We start from the raw sequence: 18,505 nt of genomic DNA, 5'->3' as shown, positions 1-18,505 counted from the left end.
CACCTTTGAAATGTTTTCCTGTTTAAAAGTCTTTTTTTACCTCTAAGTGGTGTGTAATTTATAATAGATATAACTAAATTGTATTTAAATGTCATCTGCAAAGGATGTGCTGCTTTTTGTGCTGAAACTCCTAAAATTCAGTCCATTGGAGGGATAATTAGGGTGTACGTTGCCATCTTTGAATGATTCTTACTGAGGACATGGTACAGCAAGCCTCATATTTTCTCTGTAGACAAAACAGCCACTGCAAATCACTGTGTTGGCAGCAGATGTTTGCATGAGAGAGCTTTGACTGTTAAGCACATGTAGCTTTGTAAGTTCCAGGGAACACTAGCTGGTTGTGAGGGGACAACTTGATCTTGGATTTCTTTTTTTCAGGAATGTCTCTTGTTGCTAAGTGTTTTTCTGGCCACCATCTTTGAGACGCACTAGTTTGTAGACAAAGTGATTTCTTATCCACAAAAAGAATCAAAGAAAAACAGCAGGGTCAGTGGCACTTTAATTACTGAAGCTTCTCCCAAAACACAGGGAGTTCAGGTTTTAAACCTTGAGTTAGGCAGCTTGCAAATTTTTTTTAAATGCCTCAAAGCTACAATCATAGCCGTAAGGTGAAGTAAAAACCTGCACCTACTGCGAAATTCCTGAAAATTCCTGGGGTGCTTGGCCCTTTTTTTGTGTGAACCACTGAACAAAAGCTTGGATTGCAGTTTACCTTTTAGGTGATGGGTATCTGAGGTCTAGATAGATGCTTGACTTCTGAAAAGTGCTGATCTCTGACAACTTCTGCTGATTTCAAGAGGATTTGTGGGTGCTAGGTGTTATTTCAAGTAGGATGCCTTCATGCATCTGCAGTCCAGTCTGAAAATGTAGTCCTCTGCTCATCCTAACCTGAGTTGAGAATGGTGTGTTGTGTTGCTTGGTCAGGGCTAGAAGTTGTCATGTTTCAGTGACTGAAATTACTAAATCTGTTAGAATGAGTAAAATGCTGGGGAACTTTTGCAGCTTTCTCTTATAAGTAAGTTACGCAGTTACTTCCCTCCACTTTCTCTGACTTCTCATCAGTTATTGGCCAGCTTCTACTTTTTATAGCACAGCATTCTTTTCATACTTGCCCCCCTTTTTGGTTTTGCAATGATCTGATTCTTTTAAAACTTAATGGTGACAGCTGAGTAGATCTGCCCAGTTCCTTGTCAGAGACTTCAAGCATACTTTAGGAAACTCTTGATTAAATGCTCTCCACTGGGGTAAGCTACAACGAGGTCATCTCTGTGTCCATCCCCTGTCACAGTGATGGCTGCTGGGAGGTGTGTTCTCTTAAGTGTCATTTCTTTGGTGACTGGGTGGAATGCGCTTGGCTTATTGAGCACTAACAGTTACTCTAGCAATTACTCAAGCAGATTGCCCTTTGAATGGCAGTAGTAATAGTTGATAATATAGCACAATATGTTGTGCAGTTTTGTTGTACAGAATTACAATTACTATAGGGTCTGTGTTCCAGTTGTATTTTATTTAATGTGATGAGAACTCGTGCCCTGCTCTCCCAATCTGAACAAATGCCTGTGTTGATTTCAGCCCTAGAGGGTTGTATTAGGAGGAAGCGATCTCAGTGTAGTGCTAACTAAAGAGAAGAAGTAGTTTAAGGAAATAATTTCTGTTAAACTCTTGTTAAAAGGAGATTAGGCTAAAAAAAGGGGAGAAACTTTAAAAAACAAAAGTGCTTTTATTTGGCATGGAAATTTGAGTGCTCCAAGAGGAGCAGGAATTTCTATTTGACTCTTTTGGTAGGGATATGTGCATGCATGCTGTGAAAGCAGGCTGTGCCAGAGAGCACCAGTGGCTTCTGTTACAGGTTGTAATTCCAAAGTACTCAATGTTGGGGTTTTTTTCCCTTCTGTTTTTAAAGGAACAAGTCCACATCTCTTGCAGAGACCAGTTCTCTGTCTCCCAGAAAAGGAGTATCTAAGAGGAGCCAGCTCCTAAGAGCTTCTGTTTCATTAAACACTGGTGAAGCTTGTTTGTTCTATACTGGCAGCTGCCAAATAGGGGAAAAAATGTTTTTATTAAGTTAAATATTAATCTGCTTCTTCTCCCAGTGCAGCTTCTGTTTCAAGAGATGTCTCTGGATATGACTACTATGAAACAGGAAGAATGTAGAGTTCTGATGTATCTTGACTTCAGGGTCTGCTGGGTTTATGTGGTCTCATTTCAGGTTGTCTTGTATTTCCTGCCAGAGTGTTACACTTTGTTTACTTGGCTGTTGTCGCATTAGACAGTACCATTTTGTAAGAATACATCATCTATTAATATATTTTGTTAGCCTACAAGTTTTGCTTCTAGAGAGGGCTTTTTAGCTTAGATTTGGGGGTTTTTTTGATATACTGTATAAAATCAAGCATGCTTGGAAAATGAAGGCTGTATCATGGATGACAAGTGTAAATCAGACTCCTTAAAAGAGCTGTGGAAAGAGGTTTGTGTAAGAGGCAAACATATTACTACTGTAGCTTAGAGCTAACAGATCCTGTTTCAGTTATTTGGCTTTTCCTTTTCTTCTTAGACCTTGTGCTTGTTCCTTTTTAGCAAAAACAATGCTGCTCCAGCTTTCTTTAACATAATAGTTAGGCACTGAAACATAAACACCTACTGACAAATGAGCTCAAGTGTCACAAATGCCTTTTTGAGGAAGCATCGTTTTTGCACACAGCTTCCAGGCTCTTTCTTTCCCTTCTTGAAAATGGATTTCTTGATTTTGTACTTCTCAGCCTTACAAGATTAGAAAGTAGGTAGCAGTTGGGAGTTCTGAAGATGAGGAAAACACGTGTTTCTTAAGCAGCTGATCAGTAGGAAGACTAGATGAAATAATATGTAGTTATCATGTAGGAAGACTTGGGCCTCGAATCTGGAGGCAAACGTGAAAAATCCCAGGCAAAAGGATGGTCAGACAAATGTTGTCAATAGACACTTGCATAAAAAACCCAAAACACAATATGCAATTAATTTGAAATGATTTCTTGAAACTTGCCTGTCTCCTGTGCTGAAGATGATGACTATCTGGTAGAGCATTCTAAGAAGGTTTATGGTTCAGGAACTTGACGGTTAGCTTTCAGCCATGCTTCATCACAAGGCTCAAGTATTGAGGAAAAACATTTGGTGTCTGGAGGACTGGACGTTAAGGAAGTAAATTTTCAGAAGTCTTATAAATCACTGTCTTCTGAAGTGCCAGAGATCTTAGGATCTTTAGGTTCCCAAAGTTCTCACTGAAATAAAGGCAACATGCGTTCACATTTCTTTCCTTGAGGGACTTGATTTTGCCTGCTTTTTTTTTTCTAGTCATAAGAATAATGCTTACGCTGCTGTGCAAATCTTGGGATCCTTTCTGCATGTAAAGAGTAAGAATTTGCACTACAGCAAAGAGCTATCCAGAGCTCAGTGTAGCACTTTCTACAGAGAAATAAGTAACTTTGAACATTTTATTTTTCAGTTTCTTCTAATTGCATTGAGTTTTAAAAACTCTGCCTAGGGCGTGGGTGATCAGGTCTTTGAAAGCTCATGTTATGAGACTAAGTAGCAGATCCAACAATATCGCAGAAAGGAAAATACAGGAATGAATTACACATGCTAGTTTTCAGCAAGACAAAAGGGATATCTTAGCGTTTTACAATCTGCCTTTTGAAGATGAATTGTAGTCCTTGTCTGAATAACTTTTGTTATTAGTGGGAGAGTTAAGTAATGTTTTCCTTTCTAGAAAAGAAACAGTTTATCAGGTGAAGCAATCAGTCTTTGACCAGAGTGGCCTATGCTTTATCCACAACTGATTATCTCTTTTTTTTTTTTTGTACTGTATCAGTGCATTTTTCCAAAAAGATGGTAGAGTGGGAGATGCTTATCATTGGTTTTTAGAAGTCAAGGTCTCTAGTAAACCAGATGCTTCAGAAGTTGCCTTTGTCTAACAAAATGAGAGAAGAAAAATATGAATAGACTAAAAATGGTGCAATTTTGTCACAACTGGCTGTAATAGAGAAGATAACCTGTATAAAGGTGTCTGAAGGGAGCATAGGAGATTCAACTGGGATACTTTATTCCCCTGAATTCCTGAACTTCAGTCTTGCTACCTAACAGTTTTGTCCCTATCACTGCTCAATCTTAATGCTTAGCAGTGTTACTCTGTTTTGTTGCTTTAGTGAAAATTTTTCATGCGTTCTGTAATTTCAGTGATACATGAAAGTTTTCAAACAGTGGTAGCAGTGGAAGAGTAAATTTGGTCCTTTTTCCTGCACTCACATCATCGAGATTTGTTCTCATGCATTAACGCAGAAGCAATGGTGATTGCTTAGCCACAAGCACGAAAAGGTCCATTTTCCACTCAGCAACATTAGATGGGTTAAAAAGTAAATCTTGTTGTACTTGTTTGGTATGCTAAGGATGTAACTCTGGTTAAAATTGAGAAATGTTTTCTGGCACTCATGTTTTAAGTTTAGCTCAACCTTCTTGGCACCATAAAATATGTGAAATACCTACCACTCCAGATACATATATGAAGATCAGACTTTGCTCCTGTGTTGAACAATGCTTATCTTCCCTATCAGACAGATGCAAAGTCCTCTGGCCTGAGGTGTGTGAACAGGCTAGGATAAGCCCCTGATCTTGTCCGACTTGGCTCGAACCATTGGCAGATGATTCAGGAATGTTTTTTTCTGATGCCTTGCTCTGCTCTGGGATAAAAAGGAATATAAATATTTTATGAAAATGTATCCAGAGAGTTAAACAACTTTCTGCTCTGTTTTTGCTGTCAGCAATTGAAGCCAGCTTTCATGAAAGAAGTGGACAGTCACTTCACAGAGTTTGTGAACAGTTTGGTGGCTAAATCAGCGCTCCTGGATTCCTCATCTTCAGCCTCCATCTTCCCAGCTTCCTGCTCAGAAAAGGAACTGCACAAAGCCAAGTCAGTCAGTTTTAAGCTATTCCTGTAGCAAGGTTATGTTTCCTGGAAGCCTTATTTCCTTTCTTGTCTCAAATGTTCTCCTCTTTGTTTGCAGGGCCTTGAGGGCTCCTCCAGAACATGGGAAGATCTTTACTGCCAGGAGATCCCTCTTGGAGTGAGTAACTTAACTTCATATATACCATTAAATTGACTGAAAATACCCTTGATAGCAAACTAACTAGCCTTTGCTTTGAGGTACTCTGACCACCACCCCACATGGTCTTATGTTCAAACCCCTGTGGACTAATCCATTTAAGCTTCTCTGTTTCTTTCTAAAACATCTCTGCTACAGCTTGCAGCCTTCCTGAATGTAAACCTTAATTGCAGTCCTCTCAGTACCACTAAGATAATGGCTAATTATTCTTTGTCTGAGGATACACTGTGTCTGTGTAGACTGGCACCCAAATTGTGTGTTGCCTTCAGTCTTTATAATTGGGATGGCAGTGATGTCATCTTACCTTACCGTGAAACACTTTGAAAGCTAACGTGCTGGAGGTTTGATGTGCTATGCGAGTGGCCTGACAGCATTTGAATCTCTCCCTTAGTGAGCTGTTTGAAGTGAGTCACATCAGGACGATCTACCACATGTTCATCGCTCTTCTCATTGTCTTCATCCTCAGCACACTTTTAGTAGACTTCATTGATGAGGGAAGGTAAGAATGCTTTGGAAAGACAGGGACCAGGGCTGGGAAATACTCTGTTCCAAAGTGCCAGAGATACACGAAACTACAGAATGGTACAGAAAGAAGGATGAATCCCTCCTTGGGATGTTGTTGTTGGAAGGGAGGTTTTCAACTTGACATACTTAAAAATATATGTTGGAATCCCTGTTGAGGGGATATGGTAGTTTTAAATCACGTAGCTAGATGTTAGGAAAATCCTACAGATTGGTGTATTCCCTGAGAATTATGGCCAGTACAGTTGGGCCTGCCGTGCTTAGTTCATCCCAAGGCTGGCAAAAGGAAGAGGGTCGTCACTGCATGTGGACTGCTTTAGTTGAGTATCTTTAATGAAACAGCTTTCAGCTGCTTGTGTTGCTTGAAAGAGGGCTGTGTTTCGAAAAACTTTAATTACTTCAGCAGTCCTTTCTCTGTTTAAAAATGACAGTTCTGGAACACTGTACTTGTGCTTAAATAAAAATAGAATTTTTGTCTTTCCTGGGGAAAAATCTCAAGGATATTGGCACAGCCTCAGTTAAGATTGTGCTTTGCAGGTTGCCAGCTGTGAACAAGATTGTGAAAGACTGCTTTTCTCATACTTGCTTGTTGCTTTAAATAGTATCTTTTTGGCAAGCTGTATCCCATGTACACAAGTAGGATTACGTGTTTGTCTTGCTGATTATCTGATCTTAGGTGTACAAAACTAGAGCTGTATCTTGATTACAATCATTGTCCCTCTTGTCTAGCTATAAGAACAGGCTCGTGCACTATTGAATATTGTTTAGCTGATCCTAACTTAATAGTGTGTGGGTATTGGGGGATAATAGGTATTTACCTCAAAAATCAACTAATAGGGCTGGATTCTCTGATTACTTTAAAAAAAAAAAAAGGGGAAAAAACATCATTGCTGTGTTCTCAGCTAGATCTGATAATTTGGATCCAGTTTGCAACTGAGCGTCTGCATGAGAACAAATAAATTTTATTGGTGTACTCTGAAGCTCTAATGACTTTGATAGCCAGTAAGGTTGAACATCCTTTTGTTTATGTCCTTATGTTTTAAGTTTGATTAATGAAATAAAGTACCTGGTGCACACCACTTGGATGTGTTTGGACCAACTGTCTAATGACCCTAAGCCTTTCGGGTGACTTCCAAACAGAGTCCATCTGGAATGCCTATGGCTTTCATAAAGCAGAATTAAATTAGGTTTGAGTGCTAGATACCTCATGCCTATAGAGGTGGGGGAAAAGCCCCTTTAGGTGTTAAATTCATGGGAAGAATTCATTCTTGACATAATAGTGATGATGTCCTGGGAGTGTTTCACCAAAAGCTCTTTTGGACCCTGGTTCAGCAGTGGATTGTTTAGTCACATGCTTGTTCTTAGCTGGGATGAGCTTGAGTGTACTCTTAAAGCACATGCTGATCTTCAAGATGTCTTAAGCCCTGTGGGATTTGAAGATAAGCTGTGCCTGACAGCCTTGATGGCATGAGTCCTTCATCTCTTATTTTCTGGTGTGCTTGTGGGTGGTCACTTAAATCTACCACAGACAGCCCTCTGTTTTTGAGCTGAAAAACTAGTCACTTCTACCTAGACTGTCAAACAAGTATGAGCTAGAAGCTTTGCATTTTGGAGCCATATAGTGGAGTAGAAGTATTTCTAATGAAACAATGGACACTGAATATGATCTCCTTGTGCCTTCTAGGCTGGTCCTAGGATTTGATCTCTTGGTCTTTGTTTTTGGAAAGTTCCCGGTCGTCTTCTGTACTTGGCTGTGCATGTTCTGTGCCACGGTTATTGTTCCATACAACCTTTTTGTCTGGTGGGCCCGAGGCTACTGCAGTTCCTCCCATCGTGTAATCCACTCTCTCTTCTATGGGATGTTGTTCACACTCTTCCAAATAGCTGGGCTTGGATTTGGACCAACCTATATTGCTGTATCATATGCCCTGCCTCCAGCTTCCCGTTTTATTGTAATACTGGAACAGGTAGGTCTCTACTCAGTATCTATGGATATATTGAATCTTGTTTTCAAAATGGAAAGGGTCCTTTTCCTAAGGAGTCAAGTGTTGATTTTATTCATTAAATTAAGCCAGGGCTGTGAATGGAGTTTGACTTGAAGACAGACTTACATGCAGCAAGTCTAATAAGAAAAAGTAGATAGTAAACTTCATTTTAATCTGGAAACCACTTGAGGTTTTTTTTACCCTGTATTTAAGGTTGTACTGTGGGTTTTTTCTAAACATACTTCAGGGCTGAAATTCCATTTATTTCTAGTTGTCTTGTGGATGCTAAATGCTTAAAACCAATTTTAATTTTACCTGTTGTGCCATGGTTCACAAGGAAACCGTAACATTCCTTTTCAAACAAAAAAACCCAAACAAAATTGCAAGTACATAGTCAGCAAGTGGTTCCTGTTTCCCTTTCTGTTCCCAAGAAGCAACTGTCTTTATCTTGTAGTCAGAACTTTATTGAAAGTGGAATTTTCTTTTTCGGGGAAGGCGGGGAGTAGCGCAAGAGTGTGGAGGACTGGTCAGACCATCAGGTTAAAACAACGATGATCAGGGATGAGAGTGTAGACTCAGAGAATTGGCTGTGGACTAGCCCTCCTTTTTGTCCTTCAGGGACTATTTATGTGTACCACCACCTTATTCCAGCGTGGTAGTAATTGCTGTCGAACACATCTAACTTGAAGAAGTCAGTTTCAAGATGTTGAAACATACTGGCCTATTGAAATGGATAAAGGGGTTGGGTTTTTTTGCTTCAATTTTAAGATAACGTTAATTGGTTAGTGACTTACTGGTGTGATTTGGAGTACTTGCGTATGCTGTGGTTCTGTGAGTGTAAATGAAATGTGTTTTGACTCTCCTGAGTCATGATTGTAACTGCATGTTTCACCTTGCAGTGTTTTAAATTCATGACAGTTAAACAAGCTTGTGGGCAGAGAAGGCACCCCTTTTCTTGTAAAAGAGGTAAATTGGAGAGAAACCAAGATATTGAAGGTGTTGCCTTAAAATGCTTGATCCAGTCTCTGCTGGGAAGTTGAGAAAGTGAGGACATTAAACTGATATTCTCTTGGTCTTACAGGTTCGTCTTGTTATGAAGGCTCATTCATTTGTCCGGGAGAATGTACCCAGAGTCCTGTCGTCTGTAAAGGACAAGTCCAGTGAGTAACTTGCCCTACTTTTTTTTGGCAGCAGTGCTTAACCAGCTCTTGCTTTCCTTTTATTGCTTTGAGCTGGCCTCATAAATTGGAGAGATAGGATTTGAGTAGGTGGCTTTGGGCAGGTGATGAGGCTCTAGGCTAGTCTTCTGCATCATCACTTCAGCCTGAAACTTTTCATTTGGTATTAGGCAATGAGCTAGACTGTTGTTCAGATGGAAGTCATCTCTGTGTCTTAAGTCTTGCTTCAACAGGACTCTGTATTTCTGCATTTAGGAGCAAAAGGTGTGTAGAGGCTGTCTGTATGCCGCCAGCTCAGTGCTCTAGTTGAAATGACAGCAACTGTAGAAGCACAGAAGCTCTTTCAGCAAGGCATGCCAGAGCTGAACGTGAAGCCGCATGTTGATACAGGCCTTACAGCTTCATCTTCCCTAGGAAGAGAGGAAAGGAAATGTGATATCAAGGTGTTAGCGCTGCACTACCTGCTAGCCCCCCTCATTTGTTAACTATGCTTCTTGGGAACAATTCCATCTGACAGGCCTAGCTTGTTTTATTTTCTGCAAGTTCCATACCTTTAGTTCCAGACTGATGGTTTTTGAGGTGATAAGGGTTGTATGTTGTGAAAGGGTACTGGGGAAACTGAGCTGTCAGTAAGCAGCAAGATTGCAGTGTGTTGTTTGGTTTTTTTTTTAATCTCCCCCTCTTCCAGGCACAGTACCTATTCCCAGAATTTCTCAGTACCTGTACTTCCTCTTTGCTCCCACCCTCATCTACAGAGACAACTATCCCAGGTAATGTGAGCAACACTAATAGAGCATTAAGGCAGTCTAAAAACTGAAGCCAATGTTAAGCATCTCTGGATGTGATCTGTTCAATTTATGAGTTAGAGCTTTCATAAAGATGTGGTTAAGTCAGTAACCTGGCAAGAGCAGGACTTGGTCATGAAGGCTCTCTAACGTTAATAGTATTTGGACTTTACAGTTCTGGTTGTATTTCTTTGGGAAGTGCACTTGAAGTGAAACAAATTAGTAATTTGCTACTGAATATCTAGTGACACACAGTTCCTGCAATAGGCTTTTGTATTTTATGTGGTGCTAATATGCAGGCCTGTCTCTTGAGTTTGAGGAGGTAGGCTGAAGCCTTTAAAACTGGGAACTCCCAAACTTTGCTGTACTTTGCTGGGTTGCACTTTGACAGTGTCAAGTCAGCAGTCCTTTACGTGACTATCGGGCAGATCATCACCTCCTACGTAATTGCATAACGCTGCCCTCCGGATACTTTTCCATTTATGGAATTGCCGAAGTTGTCCTGCTGTAGTTGAAAGTGAGGAACCAGCAGTTTGGGCAGACATCTCTTGGATGTCAAGAGATTAAGAACTCTGGAATTAAAACCCAGGGATTTTTCAGAATATAGGTCAGTAAAGTCAATAACTGAAAGGAGGTTTTTGCTGCTTTGAGGTCCTACTTAGATATGATATCATGTTTGCTTCTCCCTAGGAATCCCATGATAAGATGGGGCTATGTAGCTACCAAGTTTGCACAGGTGAGTAGTGCAGCTTTCTGAAGAATGCGCTTTCAGAGATCGTCTAAACTATGTTGCTAAGCAGTTCTCCCTTTGGCAGTAAATCACTGTTTACTTGGTGTGGGCTTACGAGAAAATAATACTTTTTTAGTGACTAAAACAAAAAGAAACGGTGATCTTGCACTAATGGTTGTGTAAAATTAAAAAAAAATAATCCTTGCTTAAGCCTTTAGACTCCATTCTACACAAATAAAAGCTGCATGTGTGTGTGAGGAGTGCAGTATCCATGCTCTGGCCCTCTTTACGCTGATGCTGTATTGTAATGCACTGGCACAGCTACCTGTCTGCAGATATTCAAACCAATTTTGAAATAATGAGGCCTGGAGTCCAAATCTTCAGTGCTTATTTGAGCTCAAGGTTGACCTGATCTTCACGTTTGTCTGGACGTGAGCTTCCTTTGTTTCCTGTGGATGTGTTTCAATCACACAAAGCCATTACTTGGAAACTTTTACTGCCACACAATGCATTCATGGCTTAAAAAGCAAAACAAAAATAATAAAAAAGGCATGAAAAGGCCTTTGGCTGCTTACTCTTTGACAAAAGAGAGTGACAAAGCACACACCTGGCTTACAGCAGTCAGAGTATTTAAAGCAGTGACTTGCATTTTGACCTCAACTTCCAGAACGTGGGTTTGTGAGCCAGAGAAGGTCTGACGTGATTTGGCCTGTAAATGTCTCCTTTGGAATAAAAGTAAACTTTAATATTAGATTTAACTACAGGAAGTATTTTTCAATTATTTCTGCCCTTGTCTTGGACCTAGATCACAGGGTACTTTCCCCGCTTACTTTGGCATTGGCACAGATCTTTTGTGTCTTCACTTCTGAGTTGATATGACTAGGAGACACTTACAGCTGCTGTAGTAGAAAAGACAAGTTGTTTTTGCTCCTGACTGTCAACGTGCTACAGAGATGGCTGTGGCTTACTTTCTCCCTGGACTGGTAGGGAAGTTTATTAGCAGCCATGTAAAATAAATTATTTTGACTTGTGTTGACAAGCTGCTATTCCTCTCCTAGAGCTGTCAAGTGGTGGTGATATTAAATGTGTGCATTTTTCTCATGGAGTCAGACTTTTTTTTTTTGTTCCAGGTGCTTGGTTCGCTTTTCTACGCCTACTACATCTTTGTGAGACTCTGCATTCCTCAGTTTCGCAACAGTAGTCAAGAAACCTTCAATCTTCGAGGACTGGTCCTCTGCATCTTCAATTCCATCCTGCCAGGTAAGACCCAGGTTCATGAGCGGCTCTATGGAAGAGGTGGGAGGGAGGGGAAGTGCTTGGTATGATATGTGTTCGTGACGGACAAAGATCAGCAAAGGAGGTCTTGTGAGCAGACTTCAGCATTATGGTGTTGAACTTTAGAGACAGCAGCACAAATAGAAGCTTGGGTTTGATTTTTAACTCTCTTCAAATCCAAGTTCTAGGCTCTGTGGCAGTCTTGCTATTGCCCTCTGGAGTAAGCATGATCTGGTGTGGTGAGAAACTGAAATACTTTAATTTTTTGTATAGGTAACACAAAGCTCATCTGTGTCACTGCCTGTAAGAATAGTCGTGACTGCGTTACATGCTCTTCCTTATAGCTGAGAGAAAACACTACAAAATTTGTCTGAACCTACCTTGTTTCTAGGTGTACTGATCCTCTTCCTGGTTTTCTTTGCATTCCTTCACTGTTGGCTCAACGCGTTTGCTGAGATGCTGCGCTTTGCAGATAGGATGTTTTACAAGGTAAGAAGCAGGAGATTGTAAAGTTTGCTTTACAAGTTAAAACCTTCTAAAATTCATTTTCCTAATGAAAAAGAAAGAGAGGAAACTGAAGATTGTTTTGCCAGACAAAGCATCCACAGGGTTTTGCTTGTTTTATTGCTGTTACGGCTTAAGTTTGCTGCCGTGCTGTAGAACAGATCTGATTTCTACTTGGCAGTCTGAATTCTTTTTAAGGTAATACACCCTGTGCACAAACAGAACCAGATGCTAGACCTGCCCAATAGCTCTGTTAGCACTCTTTTTTTATTCTTCTATCATCTTAGCCACTGCAGTTTGGGAAAAAAACAAACTTTGATAGACAGAGTAGAATGTTGAAAGTTGAATGGAAAGCATTATTTCATGGTGCAACTTGTTTTATTAGCTTGGTATTATTCTGATCAATGTTTTTCAACTTGATATCCCAGAAAAGACCTGTAGAATGTTTTATGCTTAATTAGATTTATAGTCTTCCAACTGTGCTTTCAGGACTGGTGGAATTCCACTTCCTATGCAAACTACTACCGAACCTGGAACGTGGTAGTACATGACTGGCTCTACTACTATGCCTACAGGGACTTCCTCTGGGTGAGTAACAAGTAGGTGTATTCTTGTTGTTAATTAAGCATTTAACCACCAAGCAAGACAGTACATTTGTCAAGATGCAGAGTCACTGTTTGCTGAGAAGCACAAAAATGTCTTGCCTCAGCTGCTGTGGGTAGCCGCTGTGCTCTTTAGAGATCCATTGCTCATTTTCAAGTCCTTGATGTGTGCAAAATGTGGGTCTGAGGTGTAGGAATGTAAGGATTGACTCAACAGTCCGAACCCATGTTGTGCGATTTTGATGAGCTATGGTAGATATTTCATGAGTGGGCTCAACCTGAGTACTTATGCAGGAGACCAGACCTGAAGAAAAACACCTGAAATCCAAGGTAGTCTGTAAAGCACTTAGCATTTCATGTATGCCTGCTGGCTGGCATTGAGTTCGGGTGAAAAAAACCCAACAGTGTTGAAACAACCAAACTAAAACCACAGCAGAATAACTTGTAATACGTGGTATTCTTCTCTCTTCCAGTTTTTTGGGAAGAAGTTCAAAGCAGCAGCTATGCTATCTGTCTTCACAGTATCGGCTGCTGTGCATGAATACGTTCTGAGCATCTGCTTCGGCTACTTCTATCCAGTTCTCTTTTGCCTGTTTACGTGCTTTGGAGGTAAGTTCGCAGGAGATATGTGAGTGGGTTGTGGGGTTTGTGGCTTTTGATTTTTAACAAGCATCCCTTGCCCTTCTGATAATGATGCCAGTTACTCTTTAGGCACTAATGCACAGAACTGTTTCTTGTCCAAAAGTTTTAATTGTGGGTCCAAACTTTGTGAATGGATTTTTGCAGCTAAGTAGCTCAGTAGAGATAGATATAGAAACACACGCGCTGGGTGTGCAAGCTTGGAGAGGAAGAGAGCTATATATGATATATTGCTGTTCATGTGACACTGTACATATTTTAATAGCACTGTTTCCCCTTTGCCACGGCTTAGTTGAATTGCTGCATGTCAGCAGGTTGGAAGTCTTCCTCTTTAAATTCATAGTGTAAGACAAGTATTACTTTGCTATTGCAGTGAGGAAGAGAGCCTGTTTCGAAGATGGACCTCTTGCATTTCATTTTGGGGTTTGACTTAGAGGGCCCTAATAAACTGTAGGCTACCTCTGCCAGCATGTCTTAGTCACCAGTGTAACACAAACAATATTGATCCCTGGATGCATACAGCTGGGCCAGCTCGTTGGCAAATTTATTGGAAGCAAATGTCAGAATCAACTCATAGTATTTGCTCTGTTGCTATGCATAATCGGATTTTCTTGCACTATACTGACCTCACAGAGCAGCCTTTTGTTGCTCCAGAGATGAAGGGAAAGATCCAGTGAAATCAGTTGGGCTTTGATTCTTTAATCCTGAGTCTGTTTCTGAATCATGCTGCTCGTTTCACCTCTTCCCAGTGGTCTTCAACTTCACCCTTAATGACCGTCGGAAAGGGCCCATCTGGAACGTGATCATGTGGACGTCCCTCTTCCTCGGCCAAGGTGTCATCATTTGCCTCTACAGCCAGGAGTGGTACGCCCGCCAGTACTGCCCTATGGAAAATGTGAGTGACCGATCTTTGCCGTGGGACAACTGGCCATGCAAGTGGCTTCCCCTTTCTTGCTGTGGGGCCAGGGCAGAAGTTAAATGGCACAAGCCTTTCTGGCAGCATGCTGTAGCAGTTCACTAGGAGTTATTTAGTCTAGACGCTGTAGGGAATCTAGGAAGGCTTTTCCTAACAAAAGTGCTTTCACTAGCACTCTTTCTATGCTGATGGGATGTCACTGCTTGAAACTGAGGGTGTTTTCCCCACGTTTCTGAGGACATAAGCCACCACTTGAGAATGCACTAGGCCATTCAGGCTGTGTGAATGGAACTGCAGCACTTGACCAATGAGGTCAGGAGCAATTCTTCTAGGAGGGCACAAAAACTGAGCCTATTGTGCCTCTCCCAGGCTAGAGTGGGTGGCAGTGAGAATTGGTTGCCTATACATGGTCGGTTTGGGGTTTTGTTGGTGTTACTTTCTCTGAGTTATTACTCATTTTCTTGGTATCAGATTCTGTTCCACTTGCTGTGCTAGTTGATTTCAGCTTTAACCAAAGGTACCCTCAGGCAAACTCTTATAAACTTAAAATAAAGTTTCACTTTTCTCAGTTAAGAGTTTGCTGTAGTAAATGACTGGCTTCTTGATATGGTATGCTACTAGGCACAGCATTTAGCTGATGTGTCAGAGCTGGGGGTAAGGTGGGTGACAGGCAGACAGCTTGTGGCTGCAGCTACACTTGCGCATGCTGTTTAGTGACGATAAGAATAAAGTTGCAGGATGTGAAAATGCAGTTTGATCTTTCCTGTTAGGGATGTTTGACTTGAGCAGACCACACCACAGCTGGTGCTTTTGGCCTGTGACTAACTTACTGCCTCTCCATGTTTTGCAGCCCACGTTCCTGGACTACTTAAAACCACGCTCATGGTCATGTCACACGAAAATGTAAGAATGGTATGCTCTGGCCGTGTCATCGCAGAAAATCAGAGTTGTCCTCCAAGTGTTTGGACCAATGACCTAACTCACTACGGACTTTTTCTAAGGGAAGTTGTGCCTCCTGATTATTGGGGAGAAACTCTAATTTTTTTTAAACATTATTGAGGCAAACCAGTTGACCTGGATTGCAACAGGCTTCATAGGCAGCATCCACTACGTGCTGTCCCACTTTGAGCCATTTCCATGCCAGTAAAACATTGAGCTGGAGTCTACTGGAATCTTCTCATCCAGGAGTCCCCCCAAGTTGCTGCTCTTCTGAACAACAGATAGTCTAGTCAGATTTGCTAATAGTTCATTGTTGGCATCCGTCCATCTTCCTCAGCCATACCTTTGCAATTTTTTTCTCCTTTGTGCTAATAGATTGTCTAAAAAAACTTCTATTCTTTGTGATCCTGTCTGCTGCTATGATGCAGACAAGTGGCAGAGCAACAGGATATTTGCCTCCTTGCTCTGAAAATAGCCAAAGTTTTCCTGGGTGGCTTTGAACTGTATTCTGTGCGTGTTGGCTGCCTACAGATTTAAGATGAGCAGAGAAAGAAGGGATTGTCGATTTACTTGTGGGCTGTGTTGGAGAATGAAGTTCAGAAGCAGGGCACTGCGTGTGCAGTCTTTATAGCACTTTTTACACTTAAAACTTGTTTTCTCTGTGCTCATTAAGTTCCGAACTGACTTAAGGCATTTTTGTTCTCTGAAGGCCCTTGTGACTTGAGGAATAGTGTCTTTTTTTTCTTCTAGATCTTCCTTTCTCTTGCTCCAGATAATCAATTCTTTTAACACAGTTAACTTGTAAAAGAGCTTTTGCTTTAATTTGACAGGTGCTTTGAGGTATACAAGTTAAGGCTTTCTTTAGTAAGAAAGTTTTGAAATGCTATGACCCAACTGTAAGGAAACGCAATCGACTTTACAGGTCCATAGTGCGTTCTCATCCAAAATGACTATGCGCAGCTCGATATGCCAACACGCCTCGGTGTCTGTTGCCAATGTGTATTGTAGCACCTTCGGTGGGAAATGAGAGTTGACCCAGTGGCTGAAGTCAGAGCTGTTTTTTCATCTGCCGGTGTCCGCTCTTATGTCAGCGAGGACGTCAGGTGAAGATTGGTTTCCTAGTATTGCCCTCTTCTTTCTGAAGTTTTACTGGAACTGCAGCTCCCATAATTGGGGAGGGAGGGTAACCTGATGGAGGTACCTTAACTCTGGTCACAGGGATTTCTGAATTACTCAAATGGTCCTTATTGGTACTTTTTGGTCACAGCTTTTCCTTACTGACCCAGGTATTGGGTATTACTGACTTGGCCTTACTGGCCTAGGTATTGGGTACCAGCAGTGTTGGGGCTGTTGATGGACTTGTCTCCTGATAAGACTGTCTTTTGGGCTTTTTTACTAACCTGAGTCAAAAGTAATTTCATGAAAGCTAGGTGATACTTCAACTCTTCCAGGTTTTCAGTTTTCTGTGAGAAGGAATCCCACCCTTCACAAAGGACATTGTGTCAGGTCAAATTTGCCAAGTGCAGCATTTGCGTATGTGGCTCTCCTGACAATATCTCCTACTAGAAGTTGTTTATTGAAACAGTTGGGTTAATTTCAGAGGAAGGAGTTCATGTATATACTGAAACTTGGCAGTATTAGAGTATAAAATCCTGAAAATTAAATGGGTTACTTTTTCCTCATTCAGTTCAATTAATCCTAAATCTTTCACTCTGCCTTTTGTGGGAGGAAGGGTTAGAATTGCTGGAGCAACTAAGATTCCTTTTCTACAAAAAACCAACCAGACAAAACCCCCCACTCTTTGGCCAAACAGCTTTGTCACCTCCTTAATATAGGATGAAATTCAGTCCAGTACTGCTTAGTTGTGGTGCTCAACCCCCTTCTGTATGGCTGTAACTGCACTCAAATACAGTGTGACGGATCAGGGACTTGGTTTGTCCTCTTGATGCCTATGTCAGGTCTTGCTGCTGTCTTGGTGTTCTCAAAAGGAGAACAAATCATGGCGCTTTGGGCTGAGTTGCGGTGTTTCTCTCATGGCTGGCACTGTCGTATTCCTAATAAAGAATATCAGTGTTTACTGTGTCAGCATCCTCAGTGTTTGAAGCCTGAGGGCTCAAGCATCTGACAAGCAAAAGGGAACCAGAAAGGGATGCTCAGCTGTTGGAACTGGTCTCAGGTTTTGACAGGTTGAGATTTTTAGCCTTGTAGATCAAGGCATCTGGCAACCGTGCTGTCAGGCCATTAACAATTGGGCTTACTTTCAATTTCATGGGGTTTTTAATTGCTTTTGGATGTGGGCTTATTTTCATTTTTCTCAAGAGTACTGGAGGGGAAATACTAAGTCTTTTGCACGTTGCTTGGTTAATTAGAGTCAATTATACCACGTTTGTTTGAGTTTTCTTAGGCTGCGAGTGCCAGAGCTGGCGCAGTGTGGTGTTCTGGTTAATAATGAGGATGCTAAGGTTCACAACCTGCCCTTTACAAGTTCTTAATGATAGTATATGCTGTTCTCTGTGGTTTTTCCCAACACAAGGATTGTGCAGCTTGCTTCCATGGTAACTCCCTCAGTTCTGAGGTGGGAAGCCTCCAGTTTTGGAATGGATGCCAGTACAGCTGCAGCTCCTTGCTCAATAACCTCACAAAAATCAGTATTGATACGGTGAAATGCATCCCGGTTTTCATGCAGATAACGGTTTGTTCTCGGGAAGACTGAACCTCTGCAGAGTCTTCACACCTAGTACGTCCTTTCTATTGGGATATTTTACTTCTGCTTTGAGAGGGGGAACAGCCCTGCACCAAGCTGGTAGCTTTATGCTGTCCCATGCCAGCCCTCTGAGTACAGTGTGTGCCATGGTACTGTCGTGGGAGGGGGGGAAACCCTGATGCATTTTTTTAATATGAAATGGCATAGATTATGTGACTCATCCGCCCACTAAAGGAAAACCGAACTTTTTGCTCCCACCTCCTGAATGTAGATGGGCTGGAAGGACTGTGGCCCAGCACAAGCTGTGAGCAAGCCCAGGTGCTGCGCAGCATCGGGGTTATGAGCCAGCTGCCCGTGGTACCTCCCAGCCAGCTTCAGCCTCGTCTCTGTTCCCTGAAGCCATCGCTGCCCGTTCGCCTGCGGTGGTGGGGCAGAGGCGCAGGGGCAGAGGACGGTCTTGGCACCAGCGGTTCCCTGTATGCAACTTGTACTGTGTTCTGTCACGCAGAAGAGCTGTTTATAATCTACTGTATTACAGCAGTTGAAATATATTTTGCTATTAGGGGAGGAAAAAAAAAATAAATATCGCCTTAG

General features: G+C 41.6%; 1 protein-coding gene across 5 annotated transcripts in view; it reads left to right on the top strand.

Annotated features, from left to right (window-relative positions):
- Positions 1–18,505, top strand: part of SOAT1 (sterol O-acyltransferase 1) — a 31,060-nt gene extending 12,555 nt beyond the window's left edge. For all 5 annotated transcript variants that reach the window (XM_075760413.1, XM_075760414.1, XM_075760415.1 and 2 more), the window contains 14 exons: positions 4,791–4,939; positions 5,034–5,093; positions 5,524–5,631; positions 7,339–7,621; positions 8,721–8,799; positions 9,506–9,587; positions 10,293–10,338; positions 11,463–11,592; positions 11,999–12,096; positions 12,601–12,699; positions 13,187–13,322; positions 14,102–14,247; positions 15,119–17,903; positions 18,183–18,505. In XM_075760413.1, coding sequence (XP_075616528.1) covers positions 4,791–4,939; positions 5,034–5,093; positions 5,524–5,631; positions 7,339–7,621; positions 8,721–8,799; positions 9,506–9,587; positions 10,293–10,338; positions 11,463–11,592; positions 11,999–12,096; positions 12,601–12,699; positions 13,187–13,322; positions 14,102–14,247; positions 15,119–15,175 — 1,473 coding nt within the window. In that variant the 3' untranslated portion in view covers positions 15,176–17,903; positions 18,183–18,505. The remainder of the gene's footprint in view (positions 1–4,790; positions 4,940–5,033; positions 5,094–5,523; positions 5,632–7,338; positions 7,622–8,720; positions 8,800–9,505; positions 9,588–10,292; positions 10,339–11,462; positions 11,593–11,998; positions 12,097–12,600; positions 12,700–13,186; positions 13,323–14,101; positions 14,248–15,118; positions 17,904–18,182) is intronic.

The sequence above is a fragment of the Balearica regulorum genome, chromosome 8 (assembly GCF_011004875.1).
Source record: "Balearica regulorum gibbericeps isolate bBalReg1 chromosome 8, bBalReg1.pri, whole genome shotgun sequence".
NCBI classification, from domain to species: Eukaryota; Metazoa; Chordata; class Aves; order Gruiformes; family Gruidae; genus Balearica; species Balearica regulorum.
This window is presented reverse-complemented; position numbering and strand designations above follow the sequence as displayed.